The 17,493-nt window shown below is 39.0% G+C and overlaps 1 protein-coding gene across 1 annotated transcript in view; it reads right to left on the bottom strand.

Moving 5' to 3' along the window:
* Nucleotides 1-17,493, bottom strand: part of PDE6A (phosphodiesterase 6A) — a 110,675-nt gene that overhangs the window by 50,514 nt on the left and 42,668 nt on the right. Inside the window, exons 3-11 of the mRNA XM_075600942.1 lie at nt 16,167-16,256; nt 11,963-12,103; nt 5,194-5,268; nt 4,266-4,330; nt 3,979-4,045; nt 3,031-3,078; nt 1,934-2,083; nt 1,401-1,544; nt 28-93 (exon numbers count right to left, since the gene is read on the bottom strand). Coding sequence (XP_075457057.1) covers nt 28-93; nt 1,401-1,544; nt 1,934-2,083; nt 3,031-3,078; nt 3,979-4,045; nt 4,266-4,330; nt 5,194-5,268; nt 11,963-12,103; nt 16,167-16,256 — 846 coding nt within the window. The remainder of the gene's footprint in view (nt 1-27; nt 94-1,400; nt 1,545-1,933; nt 2,084-3,030; nt 3,079-3,978; nt 4,046-4,265; nt 4,331-5,193; nt 5,269-11,962; nt 12,104-16,166; nt 16,257-17,493) is intronic.

Raw genomic sequence — 17,493 nt, 5'->3', positions numbered from 1 at the left:
GGTAGTGTGATGTAACATTTGACTTACCAGTATTTCATATAATTCCTCTTCTTCACACTCGTCTGGCTGCCTGTCATATATTTCCCTTGTTTTCTGGAAATTGAACATAGTTCAGTGTCAGCATTCAATGAATGAATTGACAATGAAAGCTTGTATTTATTGTAAGGGGAATAGATACCATTACTAACGCAGAGGTTCAGACAGTTATTGGACAGGCAGCTGTGTTGATCATTTGTGGATTCCCTCTCTTGTTATGACATGATCTTGGTACAGTAGGGCTCAGTTGTAAAGATGTGGCACGCATTGCTGACTCTGTCTGTGCTATCTAGCATGGCAGAAATTATTCCCAGGACAGCAGGCAGCAAGTAGAGGAAAGTCAAAGAACAAACCTATGAACTGTTCTCACAACAACATTTAGCAATTTCCTTCATATAATACAAAATGGTATAATACAGCGATGCGCAAAGTGGGGGGCGCGACCCCCAGGGGAGCTGCAAGACTGACTGTGGTGGGCACGGGGTTTACAGAGGCCCCGCGTGCTTCCTGAAGGCACTTAAATAAAGTGCCAGAGGAGCTGCAGGGCCTCTGTAAACCTCACTTACCTTTGCTCCGGCAGCTTCTTAGACGCGTCGCCATGGCAACGCGTAGTCAAATGACGCTGTAAGGTCATGTGACATCACGTTGCTATGGCAACGTGATGTCATGCCGCCGGAGCCGAGGTAAGCGGTGGTGGGGGGCGGGGGTGGGGGGGGGGGGGGCGGAGAGAGGGGAACCACCGGCAGGGGGGGCGCAGGGAAAAAAGTTTCTGCCCCACTGGTATAATAATACATGCTAGGAGATTCATAAACAGCTCTACAGCCGCTCATGTCCTAGTTCCCTGCAATGTTCAAAACTGTGAAAACGTATCTGCAATTTGTACTATATGACCTGCTCAACAAAGCAAACAGTGTTTACCACATGTGAGCACTTACGATCAACTAAAAGTATTGAATGCATGGAACTGTCTTCAAGCAGAGCTCGTAGGGGAAATACATATGTAACAATGTTTCCTTAGAATACAAAATATATCCAAATATAACTTGAAATAAAGAGTTTTCCTAGCATTTATTGGCAACATTTGTGCAGTATATGGCTTTAGTACATGTATCTCATAGATGCCGCTATTCAATATGGTGGGATAACACACAAATAACTGTATGAGCTTCAATTTACTTAAATAGAAGTTAGTGCATGCATAGTTAACTGTTCATTACCATATTTCTCACTATGCTGAATATTAAATATGGCACATTAGCAAATAGTTATTTTGTTAAAATATTCCCCTAACACATACAGTAAGCAGATTGATACATGATTGATACATGTAGACACAAAGGCAGAAGCAAAGAATGGTTCCTTACCAGGATTATCTGCAGTTCCTCATTTGAACATTTCACATGATAGTTCACCATGTCCTGGTAAATATCTTTTCTGTTCTCAAGTTTATTCATTTTGTCATAGGTATCGGTATTCAGGACGGACCAGCCGAGGAACTGTGTCAGAGACTGGAGAATGGACACAATACAGACAGTGACTAACTGTGACTGAGCTGTGCTACTCTCCATTTTTAATTGCCACGTCTTGAGTTCTAATGATATCAATGTGCATACAGTATAAGTAGACTGGAAATCAGCAAGATAGCATCATCAGGACACTTTTGTGTCTGTTATACCCACTGTAATCAAAGTCCAACAATAGATATTTAATTAAATACATGTTAAAATATTTGCAGAGGTCAATAACATATTGCTCAACAATGTATGTACTCTTCTTATTCTAAAACTAACAACAATTATGCTCATCAGTGCCATATTATTCTATCATTGTGTACTATCTATTATCTACATTGCAGCCCTTGTGGTTGGGTTCCATAGGCGTGCATGGGTGCACATACTTCAGTTAAAACCTCATCCATTTCATCAAAAGGTTTCCCATCCTTTCTGTTGTAGAATGTAGCGACCCCAACAATCTCTTCTTTCTTGTTGACAATTGGCATGGAAAGGACATTTTTAATCATCCAACCTGAGTCATCCACCGGACCTTTCTGTGTAAAAGCGAGATAAAATTAATAAAATCTGACTTCTGGTTGGCAAAGTCATATGTAGATTTAATACCTTTTATGTTCTTGGAGTTATGGGTACATAATTTAGTACAATGAATGCCTTTTTGACATATATGCCTTTTTCTACTGTGTATATTGCGGTATTTTCTAGTTAAAGCTCTATAAAAAAAAGTGTAAAACGTGCTTTTAACTATCTACTAAGTACTGTCATTCTTTATTTCAGGTTATAAAAGAAACCAATTTTTTGAATTCTTGGGAATTTTCTTGAATTTTAAATGTTCTCTCTATATAAAACCACAATCCTTTAAAGCTGCAGTTCAAGCTGCCGTTTAAAAAAACAAAAAAAACATGCTGTGTATATTTCCCATTCAATATGTGCATCAATACAATCTGTACACTGTCAAGTGATTAGCTAAGCTGCAGATGGATCCGTTCTCCTGCAATCAATTGCTTGCTCCAGGTTATTTAATTCAGGATTATGGGAAATGTAGTTCTTGGAATATGATTGACTGGGCAGTTACTAGATACAATTGGTGCACTGCTAGAGAGAGAGCGGGGCTCAACAGCTAGAGCCAATCAGAAGGGGAAGGGGGCTGTCACTTTTGAAATGCTCCCTACATTAGAAACATTAAAAATGTCTTTAAAACATTTTTTTAATTTTAAATGCTACAAGTATTTTCTCATAGTACAGAACTGATTTATTAAAAAATACACATGTAGGATATTGCTTGAATCGCTGCTTTAATAATAGGATGGAACTAGCATTTTCTTTTCAGAATTTTGTCTCATTGTCTATTTGTCATCTCTGTTTATTTTCTTGATGGCATTTATATTGGTTTTTTTTACAGACTCTTTATTTTGCTTTTCTTACCCAAAGTCTTTTTGTAACAAAGATCAATTAGCATGTCTAAATATTTAGAGCGCTTTACCTGAAACTCAAAGTAGTCGTCCGCCCCTGTGTTCATAAGATTGCAGATCTGAAGAAGTAATACACAATAAATGAGACTTGAGCTGTTATTTAGCATGTTCAAAATACTGTAAGAAAGGAGAAATTAAAACTATTTCTAATAGAAATATTTTGGACTGTGTAATTGGAACTATGGTTTTAAATGAATGCCTGTATGCAACAGCTAAAAATACAAATGTAATAAGCACCTACAATATTTACACTGAAATACCATGGTAACTACACACCTACGGAGGTCATCAGGGTCATCTTTGAGTTGGCACTTAGGGAAATGGCGTTCTGGCACCTTATTTCTGAGCTACAGACAGACACTTTTTTTAAGGATCAGCAATATACGTCATATATTGATTATGGAATGGTTAGGGATCAGGCTGGAACCTTAAGTGGGAGGTGGTAATTATTTGTCTAGCTTATTGTGTTATTTAAAGCAGCAATCACCACTAGAAGGCTCATTTGAGTATCTTGTGTCATGAGTATGTTCTGCTCATTAAAAAAAAAAAAAGAGTGTTTGTGGTTTAAAAAAAACATGGTTTTCTTCTCTAGATTCTGAGGCTGCCATTGTAACCTCTAGACTGCAGGTGGACTCTGGGGAGAGCTTCATTTTTACCTCCCCGACAGTTCTGTCTATGAAAGTTAGTTTAAAAGAAAATGGTGATCAGGCTGACTGCAGCTTTACAGCTGAATCATTTATTCTTGTTTACAGATAAATACTTTTCTTGCTTAAGGTTTCCACACCTTTTTATCTACAAAAAATGTGCACTGAAAGTCATTAAGGATGCACATACCTAGAGTTCTGGAATATTCACCTACGCATAACGCTCTATGCCTACAGTACCTCACCCTATATTTATATTTATTTATGTACATATCTAAAGTCAGCATGTAGGTTTGATATCGCTTGTGTACTTACAAGACCATTTTCGGCAACATATGTGGGCAGTTTACTGATTAGAGACCAATGATCTCCTGGTGGGTTCCTGCAAGAAAATAATGCATAGCAAATATAAGTATGGGGACTTTCTGCTGAAACTCAGCGTGTTTGAAAACAATACACATAAGCGTACAAATTGTATGTGTTCTCTTGTGTGGAGTGATCACCACTAAAACCCTATCACCTCCAATGTAAAGGAGTTAATTTTCTACTGAATACGATACTAATGTTAATGTGAATATTGTACTATGCAAAGGTTTACTCACGCTATAACTTTAATTTCTTCCTTTCCATGTAAAATGTAGTCAACCACTTTGTAGAAGATGACTTCCTGGAGACGGGAAAATCCAAGAGATATTAGTAAAGGTAAGGAGTTCACTCTACAAAATGCTACAGCAATATTTACTAAGCCGTGCTTACCCATAAGATACCGTCCAGCACATGTTAGTAAATATTGCCCCTAGCAGCCCATTGACTGTAAGGTGTCTTCAGGCATTGAAGGTGTCATATGAAGTAACACTACATGTAAACATGCGTCGTTATGGTCAATTCACTTGAGTGAGCCGGAAGGTGCCTTTGGAGTAGCATTTCTTAACAAATATTGTCTGTTATCTTCTAAATTCAAGCTGTATAGTTACCTCCTAATGATTAAACCTCCATAAACACAGTTTATGCAGCAACTCCATTGCTAAACTACCTGTATCATCTTGACATTTAATTTAAGCCTTTATTGTATAACTCTGATCTTAGTCCTATGCCATGTGGTAGGGTTAACTCACCTAGTATAAACAATACTTGCAATTTTTTTTAATGGTTTACAAGAGTGCCGATAAGGTGTGACCAAGAAAGCTAAAAGCAAAAACACAAGGTCAACGCACATCCAAATTCCCTAAAATTGATTTATTGAATCCCAGTGAATATATGTCATAGCACTTTACACAATACATCTGCTTTGAAAAATTAGCTATTCCTAACCTATTTACAATGTCCCTCCAATGCCAAATACTTAGAATATCTGTTTGTTCAGGTAACATTGTTGAATTGTATGTATGAATGATGGTATGTATGTATGACCGTATATATATATATATATATATATATATATATATATATGTACAGTATGTAAGACGGTATGCTAGTGAAAACCCTAGGTTATAGAAGGAATACGTTCTAAAACTCAAATACAGTACTTACCCTCCCGTCAGGAGTCTTCGGTCCTGAATATGGTGGGACTTCGCCCATTAGGATCGGCCATTGATCAAAAAATTCCTGCAAAACAAATAAAGTACTTATTATAACCGCAAATCAATGCGCCAAGCATTACCAACAGATAGTGACCTCAATGTGTCCCTTTACACTCATGAGAATAGTCTTTAGAAGTCCAAGTGAACAGCTGGTCATGGTCCACAGAAGACGAGCTAGCCACTTGGGCGACTAAATGTTTAATATTTGCACATATGGATGCTGTGCTTTTTGTGTTTTATCTATAGGGTGTTTATATTGTATGTTAACCCCTTTGGTGCCTTAAGGTATTCCTATGCAATGGTTAGGTAGCCTTAGGCATCAAAGGGGTAAATCATTTCCCATCATTGGGTATGTAAGAAATCCTATTACATAACCATATGGTGATATCTCCCCCCTCACCCCCAATTGTATCACTGGTGCAGATTAACTTTGATTTTAATGAGTTGTAACTTATTTGTATTGCTAGCATTCTTCACCGCACAGTTAATGCATTTTTCACATATGCAAATGAGCTGCACACCTCAACCCATTTCTGAATAAATAATTCTTAGTGAATATGGTAGTAATTAAAACAATATTGCTGTTATCCCTTTTTTTAAATGCCAAATTTTACTGCAGTATACTGTAGTGCCGACGAGTATTCTAAAACAAATCTGGGGCAATCACCAACAAGACCCAGGTGCATGCTGGGTACATGCTGGGTACATGCTGGGTACATGCTGCAATATTTCAGTGACATTTCGGCAGACAGACTAATGGCCCATCGGATTAACAGCGGGGGTCCCTGGCAGCCCCATTCAAACTGAATGGGACTGCCAGGGACCCCTGTTGTGTTAATTTCTGAAGAGACTAATGGCCCATCGGATTAACAGCTGGGGTCCCTGGCAGTCCCATTTAAACTGAATGGGACTGCCAGGGACCCCTGCTGTGTTAATCCGATGGGCCATTAGTCTCTTCAGAAATGTCACTGAAATGTTGCAGCATGTACCCAGCATGTACCTGGATCTTGTTGGTGATAGCCCCAGATTTTCCAAGGCAAGTTTAAGGCAAGTTTTAGAATACTCGTTGGTGCACCTGTAGATCTTTTTGGAATCCAGGTGAATATGCTTTTGGCTCGGATAAAGTAACGCTAACTGATCCCAACGAACTCCCTTGATATGGAATAAAATGGGTCAAACATTTATGTGCAAAAAAAGCTCAAACCTACTTCATTAATCACTAAATATTTATGAAAAAATTACCCAATTACCCAAGGATCTCTGCATTTCAGTAGTAAAATGTAACTTTTTTCATATATCCCAAAGACTTGTGAGCCTGTGATCTAATCATCTGTGATAGTTTTACATAAAGTCACCCACAGAACATTCTGTGTCTGAAGAGTACTCGAGGACTGAGAATTTATTAGATCACTTGATCTCAGAAAGAATCATCCCCGAGATTAACCTCCCAACTCTACATAGGCGCTTCACCCATTACAGACCATAACCAACTAGGAAGAGAGCTCTGGAAGCAATCAGTTCAGAGACAGTTTCAATAAACCGCAGCTCTTAACCATACAGTGCACAGCATACTTGTTGATAATGAAACACAGCGGTGAATTTTACAGCCAGTTATCACACACGTGCCTGCAGGTAAAATTACATGGAATGAATAACCGTAAAGATCAATTTGTCCTAAGGCGGTATTTCAATATAGTCCAAAGTTATGTGACCAACAAAACCCCCCCATTGATTTGAATCAGGGCAATTATTGAAGTTGCAGAGCAGTGGGTGGCTGTTTTTATGGATACCATTTTAATACTTCTAACTCCAAACTATTTCAGTTTCTGAAAATAAACGGTATACATTTTTAGAGAAGGACAAAAAGTCCTGCCTCTACACAATTTATATACATAGTTACATAGTAAATGAGGTTGAAAAAAGACATACGTCCATCAAGTTTAACCTATGCTAAATTTAGACAACAGATACTTTATCCTATATCTATACTTACTTATTGATCCAGAGGAAGGCAAACAAAAACCCCCAGTGTCAATGATGTCTCATAAGGGGAAAATAAATTCCTTCCTGACTCATAGAATTGGAAATCGGATTATTCCCTGTGTCAATATTTTTCCAATGTTTACTCATTTGGTATATCCCTGTATACCTTTCCTTTCTAAAAAGATGTCCAACCTTTTTTTGAACAAATCTATTGTATCTGCCATCACAGTCTCCATGGGTAATGAATTCCACATTTTAACTGCCCTTTCTGTAACGAACCCTTTCCTTTGTTGCTGTTGAAATCTCCTTTCCTCCAACCTTAAGGGATGCCCCTGAGTCCTTTGTACTGCCCTTGGGATGTATAGTTCTTTTGAAAGCTCCCTGTACTATCCCCGAATATATTTGTATATAGTTATCATATCCCCTCTTAGATGCCTCTTTTCTAATCTAAATAAATCTAATTTAGCTAGCCTCTCCTCATGTTAGATTGTCCACCCCCTTTTTTTTAATTTGGTGACTCTTCTCTGCACTCTCTCTAGTTCCATAATGTATTTTCTAAGGAGTGGTGCCCCAAATTGTACTCCATATTCAAGGTGTGGTTTTTCTAATCCTTTGTAAAGGGGCAAAATTATGTTTACTTCCCTTCATCCATTGCCCGTGTAATGCAAGATAAGATCTTGTTTGCCTTTGCAGCTACTACATGACTTTGGGCACTATTGCTAAGCCTGCTGTCTACAAGCACTCCTAAATCCTTCTCAATCAAGGATTCCCCCAATTTATCCCCATTTAATGTGTAAGTCGCCTGTTTATTCTTGCTTCCCAAATGCATAACCTTACATTTATATGTATTAAACCTCATCTGCCATTTACCTGCCCATGTTTCCAGTTTCTCCAAGTCCTTCTGGAAAGAAATTACATCCTGCTCTAATTCTACTTCCTTACACAATTTAGTATCATCAGCAAAGATGGCGACTTTGCTCTCGATGCCAACCTCAAGGTCATTAATAAACATGTTAAAAATCAGTGGTCCCAGTATTGATCCCTGAGGTACTCCACTCATAACCTTAGACCAACCTGAATAAGTTACATTTATGACAACCCTCTGTTGTCTGTCCTTCAACCAGTTTTCAATCCAGATGCTTACAGGTCTGTAATTCCCCGGTTGTGATCTAGCTCCCTTTTAAAATATAGGCACTTCATCTGCTTTACGCCAATCTTGTGGTACTGAGCCTGTGGAAATGGAGTCCTTAAATATTAAATATAATGTTTTGGCTATTACTGAGCTTAACTCCTTGAGAACTCTTGGATGTATGCCATCGGGGCCAAGTGCCTTATTAACTTTAATTTTTTCTAGTCACTTATGAACTTCTTCCTCAGTTAACCAATTGTTAATTAATATGGAGGTTATGGCTTCCTCCTGTGGCATTACTATTGAACTTGATTCTTCCCTGGTAAACACAGAGGCAAAGAATTTGTTTAATACCTCTGCTTTTTCCTTATCTCCAATAATCTGCCTAACCATCTCACACTGAAAGGGTCCTATATTTTCTTTTCTCATTTTTTTTGTTATTAAGGTACTTAAAGAACATTTTACGGTTGACCTTACTTTCTATTGCAATCCTTTTTTCATTGTCCATTTTTTCTAATTTGATTGCCCTTTTGCAATTTTTGTTACATTCCTTATAATTCTGATACAATGTCTCCGTCCCTTCTGACTTAAAGAATCTAAATGCATTCTTCTTCTTGTCCATTTCCTCCCCTATCTGTTTATGTAGCACCTTGGTTTTGAATTATTTCTTTTATACTTATTACCCAAGGATATACACTGATAAGTGTGCTTTTCTAACAATGTTTTAACGACTGCCCATTTATCTTCTACATTTTCCCTGTAAAAGCATTATCCCAATGTATTACTTGTAGATTAGCCCTCAGTTTATTCAAATCTGCCTTTCTAAAGTTTAAGGTCTTTGTTGAACCCAAGTAATCTGTTTTTTGGTCATTTATTTCAAATGAGACCATGTTATGATCACTGTTACCCAAATGTTCCAGGACTTTAATATGTGCTATTACTTCTACATTGATATTACAAAATCGAGTATTGCCCCTCTCCTGGTTGGTTCCTCAATAATTTGGGTCATATAATTGTCTTTAAGCACCCCCAAAAACCTGTTTCCTTTTGTTATAATGCTAATCTCATTGCCCCAGTCTATGTCTGGATAAATAAAATCACCCATTATGCAAACATGACCTAGTTTTGATGCCTTCTCAATTTGCAAAAGTATTTTAGCATCCCCAATCTCACAGATTTGGTGGTTTATAGCATATCCCTACAAACATTTTCTATATACTTTTACCTCCACTGCTAATTTCTATCCACAAGGTCTCTACATTTTCATCATTCCCTTCATAAACATCTTCCCTTATAAAAGGTTTTAGATCCGGTTCAACATATAAGCATACTCCACCTCCTCTTCTATTTGCTTGATCCTTCCAAAAAAGGGAAAAAAAACCTAAATTACCTGTCCAGTCATGAGTTTCATTCCATCATGTTTCAGTAATGCCTATATACTGCTCCCTTGTAGCTATTAATTCAAGCTGCCCCATTTTATCTGTCAGGCTTCTTGCATTAGCATGCATGCATTTAAGGTTTTTTTTCAGCCTGTACTATTATCTTATCTTCTCCTTCCTTTCCGCGCCAACTTGGTTTAGTCTTTAGATGTTTTCTTGTATTATCTGTATTTACTATGAGTGTCTCACTGCTTGTCAAACTCGCATTTGCCCCCATTCTTCCTCCATAACCCCTTGTTTCCTCATCTATTCTATTTAGTTTATCTGTTTAATTCCCTCCCCCCTCCATCCTAGTTTAAAATCTCCTCCAACCTTTTTAACATTCCCCCCCCTAGCACAGAAGATCCCTCTTCATTGAGGTGCAATCCGTCCCTAGAATAAAGATGGCACCTCTCAGAAAAGGAGTCCCAGTGCTCTAAAAACCAAAACCCTCTTCATACACCACTTTCTTAGTCATGCATTAAACTCCCTAATCTCTGACTGTCTCCCTGCGGTAGCGCATGGCACTGCTAGTATTTCAGAAAATACTACCTTGGCAGTCCTTGCCTTAAGCTTTTGGCCTAGATCTCTGAAATCATTTTATAGGACCCTCCATCTTTCTTTAACTTTGTCGTTGGTGCCAACATGTACCAAGACCGCCGGGTCAATCCCAGCCCCTCCCCCCCTTCCAACAATCTGTCTACCTAATCCACAATGTGCCGAACCCGAGCGCCTGGGAGGCAACAAACTGTTCGGTTCATTCGGTCATGGCAACAGATTGCCCTATCTACCTTCCTAATAATGGAGTCCCCTACCACCACAATCTTTCTTTGTATCTGAACATCCTGAGTCCCATCTGTGCAATGGAACTATTCCCCTGGCTGCTAGAGGAATCAGTCTCCCCCAGCATTGCCAATTCTGCCCTGATACTCCCAATATCTTCACTCAACATGAAAAATCTATTGGGATGGGTCAGCTCAGAACTGGCCTGCCTCTGCTTCCCCTTCTAACTGTTACCCAGCTACCTACCTGCTCCTCACTAACAGCGCCACCATCTGCCCACTAGTCAAAGCAAGGAACTCCTCAGTGAGCACTAAACCCCTTTCAAGATTGTCAAAGTCCTTCAATATTGCATGTTTCCTCTTCAGATCAGCAATCTCTGACGCTAAAGAGACCACCCGCTCACACCTCACAGCGGTATGCTCTTTGGAACAGCTGCTCCAAGTGCATTGAGTGGCATTTTCAACCCTGCTCATTGTAGCATCTATGAAGTTTATAAGTACTAACAATAAACTGTACTTTAATATATTATACCTTGTTTAACCCCTTCCTTGTTCAAACTGCATCTATTTCTAACTGCACACTTAATACAACCAGCACTTGAAATCAACCAGTCATGCAGATCAGGACATGCAAGTTCAGGATTTGTGAGCAACCTCTGTTTAAAATGGGCACCCACTAGGTGTGGTAGGTTAGCAATCAGCCAATCACACCCACTGCTGGCTCAGGCAGGAGAAAACAAAAATATTTTTCCTTCTTTTTTTCTCCCACAGGCTTTTAATTACTACAATCTTTGAAAATAAATGAACCCACTGCACACTCCCCAAATTCAGCCACCCCTGCTAGTATACACCAGTACAGGCATACCCCGCTTTAAGGACACTCACTTTAAGTACACTCGCGAGTAAGTACATATCGCCCAATAGGCAAGCAGCAGCTCGCGCATGCGCCAGTCAGCAAGTCCTGAACAGCAATACCAGCTCCCTACCTGTACCGAAGCTGTGCGCAAGCGGGGACACTATAGAGCCTTTTACAAATGCATTATTTACATCTGTTCTGCACGTATATGACGATTGCAGTACAGAACATGCATCGATAAGTGGGAAAAAGGTAGTGCTTCACTTTAAGTACATTTTCGCTTTACATACATGCTCCGGTCCCATTGTGTACGTTAATGCGGGGTATGCCTGTATACACAACACTTTCCTTTCCTTCTAGTCCTAACTGCACCACATATGCAGAAGAAGTACATGGAATTAAATGTGGTTCACATTAGTTTCCTACCTTTAAAAATCTTCTGTCTTCAGAATCTAATTAACATTGTTACCCAAATGTACTTGAAAACCATAGCTAACATTTGTTGAGTAAAGTTAAAAACCTGTTTTTATTATTAATACAGCCAATACAACCTTTGTTTTTGTCATATCCAGAAGACCCACAGAGTATCTGTCACAGTTAAGGAAGGCGCGGACTGTGTAGAGTGCTTTGTGAAACTGTCTCTCAATGTCTGTAAGCTCTTCAAAAACCTTGTTGGCTGACCACAGGAGTATCTATGAGAAAGAAAGTGGCATATTAACATTAACACTAGTGGAGGAAAAGTCACAAAACAGACTAAGTAAAATTAATAAAATACTAAACATAACTACTACGGCTCACTGACACGTTCTGTTGATCTTTGCCATATCTATTTCCACTCAGGGTGTAGTTACTTTTCACACCTTTATTTATCATGCGCTCATTTTTATTACAAGCTTCAGAACAGTCAGAAACCAAAATGTCTGGTTGAAATGTATGACATTAATGGCCCAGAAATTAAAACCAGGAACAGCTGCTAATAATAAAATACATGTTTACATTAAAAAGTAAATCATTAAAAAAAAAACTATAATAGTTATAATCCCTTGTCTAGGAATAGATGTACAGATAAAGCATGATTTATGTTTAACTGCTGTGCAAAAGTGCGGTATGAGCACATTGTTGTCCGCACCTCATCCGCGGCCTCGCCGCACTGAGCTGCACGGACCTCATTTGTGGTAAGACGGAATTATTATTTGTGTTTCTGCAGTTTAGTGCATGTCCGCCTGGTGGCGCACTGAATATCTTTGCCTATGATACTCTGAAAGCTGCAGTTCAGTCAATATCCTGCATGTGTGTTTTTTTTAAATAAATGAGTTCTGTAGTGAGAAAAAATACTTTTAGCATTTTCTGTTTTTAAAAAAACAACTTTGATAGACCAATTTTCTTGTATTCTATTTTAACAGCCATTTGCTAAGGCACTGCCCCTTCATGTCCTGTCACAAGCCCTGGCACACCCTTTGTCAGCCCTGCCCTCCCTCTAGCACATGTCAGTGCAGGAGTGCTCATGAATATTCATGAGCTTCCACTGACGGACTGAAGCAGAATATAAACAGATCCCTTCACTAATTATGTCACCAAATTTCGCCGATCAATACATGGAGAACGAATTGACCTGCAGCTTTACAGTTCTTTAGGTAATTAGAGATTGCCCACATGAAACTATTGAAGTAAAAAAATAAAATTAAAAAAAAGACTGCACTGCAGCTTGAATGCTACAGTTCAGTAAAGCAGGTGTCTGCAGAAAAGATAAAATGAACATGTGTCTTTGGCTAATACCCTTGTACATCTCTACTGTTGCAGTTTCACACTTTATTAAAAACCACTATACATTAACTGAATCTGTCTCATAACTTTTGTACTTTACATGGCATGGGACAGGGTGCCTTCTCCGTGCCATACATGACCGGCTTGCAGATATGCTAAAATGATATATTGTGCAATTCAAGTTAGGACAGGTAAGAGTGCGTCTCTGTCTGAGATCTATCGCTGAGCTCTGCACACATCATGGATGGGTATGTTCAATGATGGCAACTTTAGAAAGTTTTCAGTAAAAAGCATCTTATAGACCATTTATTGCATGTGTATAAGGATCACCAGGGCACAACATTTCAGGGTGTTAACCTTTCCTCAAGGAAATGCTGTGTCCTGTCAATCTTTATACACATGTAAAACATTAATCGTCCCGGACCATCAGCAGGCAGTGGGACTGTCTGGAAGATCAGCGCAGAGAGACCAGAGAAGCAGTCTCCCTGAGCAGCTGCCCGAGGCAGTGAGCAGTCTGGTTTGTCTTGTCCCTTTATGATGTAAATACCCAAATATGGGTTTCTACGTCTTGAGAGGGAATACTATAGGACCATATTCGGTCATCTACAGCATCAAGGGGAAGGACAGCCTGGACTGATACAAAACAAATGCATGTTCCTACAGTATGTACCGGACTGACTGCTGAATGCCTTGGGTAGCTGCTCGGGGAGACACAGGGAGAAACTGCTTATCTGTTCTCTCTTCTAGACTGTCTGTCCCAGCAAGACTAACGCTGTGGCACTCCCGCTTTAATCCTCCCTGGCTGCAAAAATATACTGCTTTCTGGGCCACAGACAAGCCATGGATTTAAAAAATTTCATCCGCAGCCCAGAGAACAGAAAGTCTGGACACATCTGTATATTAATTTCTCGACTTTATAGTTATAATCCCCTCATTAACTGGTCATTGATGCCCTAACTAGGTTTAAGGCATTAGGCTTCATGGCCTTTAATGTTCTTCAAATTCCAGGGGGAGCATGGGAGACAATCAGCGAAAAAGAGAAAATGGGAAAAAGATCTAAGTGTTTCAATTAATATGAAATTCACAGGAATCTTAGCTTGTATACAGTGCCGATTTACAGTGTGATAAATATAATTCACGACTCCAATCTTCTCACCGCCTTCGCTCCCTCCATGAAGCCAATGGGGTAACTGCCTCCCCTGGCTGTGAGAGTCCTTGCCGACGTCTTCATGGGTTCCGTGACATCACTTCCGGTTGGGCCTAACGTCACTTCCGGTTTTGGTTTCAGGCTCTGACGCCTGCGAGTGCTCTGAGATCTGGAGAACTCCCACTCAGAGTCGGAGGAGGCAGTTACACCATCGGCGTCACTGAGGGATCGGAGGCGGTGAGAATATTGGTCACTCACGATGTCTAACCAATGTGAAATGCTTTTATTGACCGTACAGAGTGTGAGTACGGTTATTATTCTTTTATAACAGAAAATGTATTACTTACTGATTTGCGCTTTGTTATACAATTTCTTCCATATCGTGGTGTATCTCTTCTGAATTTATACAAGCAAATACATTGCCACTGTTTTGGAGTCGCGAATTACGTTTACCACACTGTAAGTACGCACTGTATACGAGCCAAGACTCCTGAGAATCACATATTGATTGAAACACCAACACTTAGATGTTTTTCCCATTTTCTCTTTTTCGTTGATTGTCTCCAATGCTCCCCCTGTAATTTGAAGAACTTTTCAGCCTTTTTGGGACCAACGGAGACAGTCCCTACCAGAGGGTCTGAGCATGGAGTTACAGCCATACTTTGTTATATCACTTTGGTAGGCAGTAATTTATTCACAATAGTATTGAAGATATTTATTATTATTATTTACACTTGTATTTCTTATCACCTTATTACTGTGGGAGCGCCTTTCTTATCACTTTATGGCCTTTAACCCAGGGGATTGAGGGGATTATCTCCTTAAAAAAACACATGATGTCCCTTGGCTGTCACCAAAGAAAGCATCAAAATGCGGAAAATAAAATTATAAGTTTTCCAATAATTACGCAATTCTGACTCTGGTTCTCAAATCAAGCAAACACCTCAGCCTCTCTTTAATTACAGTATAAAGATTATAACATATAATAAGGAATAATAAATGAATACTTTCACATTTGTTATTTTACTACATCAAAAAGAACACATTTTATTCTACTGTTGTTGCTTGAAAACCTTAATTTTCATGATTCCTAGGGGGTAATTCTATATACAGCAAAGCGGCCATTCAGCCATTTTAAGCTAAAAATTATTATTCAAGTCTTTGGAGATTTTTCAGCCAAAAATGTCCTCAACAGCTGCTTCGGCGAATATAGAATAAGGAACCTAGTATGCGTTGGTCATCCAGCATGCATTGCAACGTGGTAGATTTAAACACGGACAACGTGACCCTAGCCTTCCAACATGAAATGCAAATTAATCTTGAAAAAGCAGCAACTGCAGTGTAATATCCCATATGCTGCCTTCATGTTGTGGTTATTTAAATTAATTCTGACTACTGCTTTAATCCTCTTCCTGCTTTCCTGTGGCACAGAAGGTGTTAAAAAGTTGCTTCAATATTTAAAGATATATATACACTAACAATCATTTTGAATTCTCCATTTTTTTAAAGCTTTTATTTGCATCAATATCAACCTCTCTTTCATCAGCTAATAATAAGAGGATATATAGATCAATATGGAAGCTAGTGATGACATTTCAGGAGATCAATATTTTAACAAGTCAAAGGTTGCTTGAGAAATTAACAAAGTGTTAAGTTTCTTACCTATTCAAGAATACTGAATATTTGAGGGACTGTTGTCTTAGTGCAGCCTGCTTATATACACAGGGGCACCCATTCTGCATTACTGATGCTTGTTTCCTGCTTGCTGAATACTGCAGGTCAGTGTTACGTTGTGCATTCACCACGCAGGATTCAGAGCAAGGTATAAGATGCACGTTGCTTACCTGACCTTTGCGTGTTTCACAGTTGTGAAGGTAGCTCAGGTGATGCACCTTGAGTATCAGATTGGCAAAATTGAGGTACTTAAGGAATATCTGAAGAAACAAAAAAGAAACACGTTTGCATAAACGAAGCATGAATTAAAATCAGGATATCACCTAAAACACACGTGGGACATTTTTCTTATTCAGAATCATTTTAGGATGCTTTAACTATGTTTCTATTTGTAGAAAAACATACCTGATATGCTGCTCAAAAAAATGCATCTGTGACACTGTAGCATATACTGTATGTGTAAGGCGTAGCTAGAACAACAATTGTGGTGATATTTTTGTCCCAGACTTCAAAAATATACCAGAGAATATTTTTTTAAATACTTCAAGAATGCGGTTGGTCTTTATGTAGTTTCAAGCTCTGTTAGGATGCTTAACAAAAAAAATGTCCTATATCCATCATATACAACAGTGGTTCTCCACCTTTAGTGAGCACCGGCACCCCTCGAGGATTTTAAATCTCAAGCCACCCCTATTTATCGAGCCACATACAACCATTTTCGCTTACCACACTGTCATGTGAGACCAAGCCATTTTCACCTTTTTACCAGGATGATGCATTGAGCAAAACAAGTTAATGAAATAAATTGTAAATTTATTCACAGGAAAAGGCAAACACACAATGTTACACAAACTACAGTAAAAAGACACACTTACTTTGGTATTGGGGTAACAACCTAGACTCTGCTAGATGCATGGAATCCCATCGGCGCAAGGGGTTATAATACCTCTGACTTTCATTCAAAAAATACTATAGCCCAATCCAAAGTGTGAGAAATTTCTTTGCAGCCAATCAGAGACAAGCTGGTAGACACAACAGGGCTACCTGGAAATCTGAATGAACCAAGGGGTTCATTGATCTCAGGATGGGGATACTTGAATCCTTCCGTCCTGTCCATATGGTCTTGACACCTTGGTTCTTTCAGACCACCTGGCACCACTTTGTTGCCCAGTGTCCTGTCAAAGCATTGGTTCTGAAAGTCCCAGCTCATTTCGGTGCACAAACAGATAAGTTTTAAAACACACTGTTCCATAAAATATACACTTTAAAAATATCCTAAGTCTTTTGGTTATGGGACATAGAATAAGAAGCTGCACATTATTTCTTATTTGCCATATTCCCCACACTCTATACAATAAACTTAGGACTGGACTTTTAAAAGTCCCCTCACAACCTTGTAAATGAATGGAGTACCCCCAAAACCCCTATACCAGTTCTGGGTGACCTGGGCATTTATTGGGTATCCCCATTAACTTAGGGACCCCTTGACTGTTTCAG

The sequence above is a fragment of the Ascaphus truei genome, chromosome 5, assembly GCF_040206685.1.
Source record: "Ascaphus truei isolate aAscTru1 chromosome 5, aAscTru1.hap1, whole genome shotgun sequence".
In the NCBI taxonomy this organism is placed as follows: domain Eukaryota; kingdom Metazoa; phylum Chordata; class Amphibia; order Anura; family Ascaphidae; genus Ascaphus; species Ascaphus truei.
This window is presented reverse-complemented; position numbering and strand designations above follow the sequence as displayed.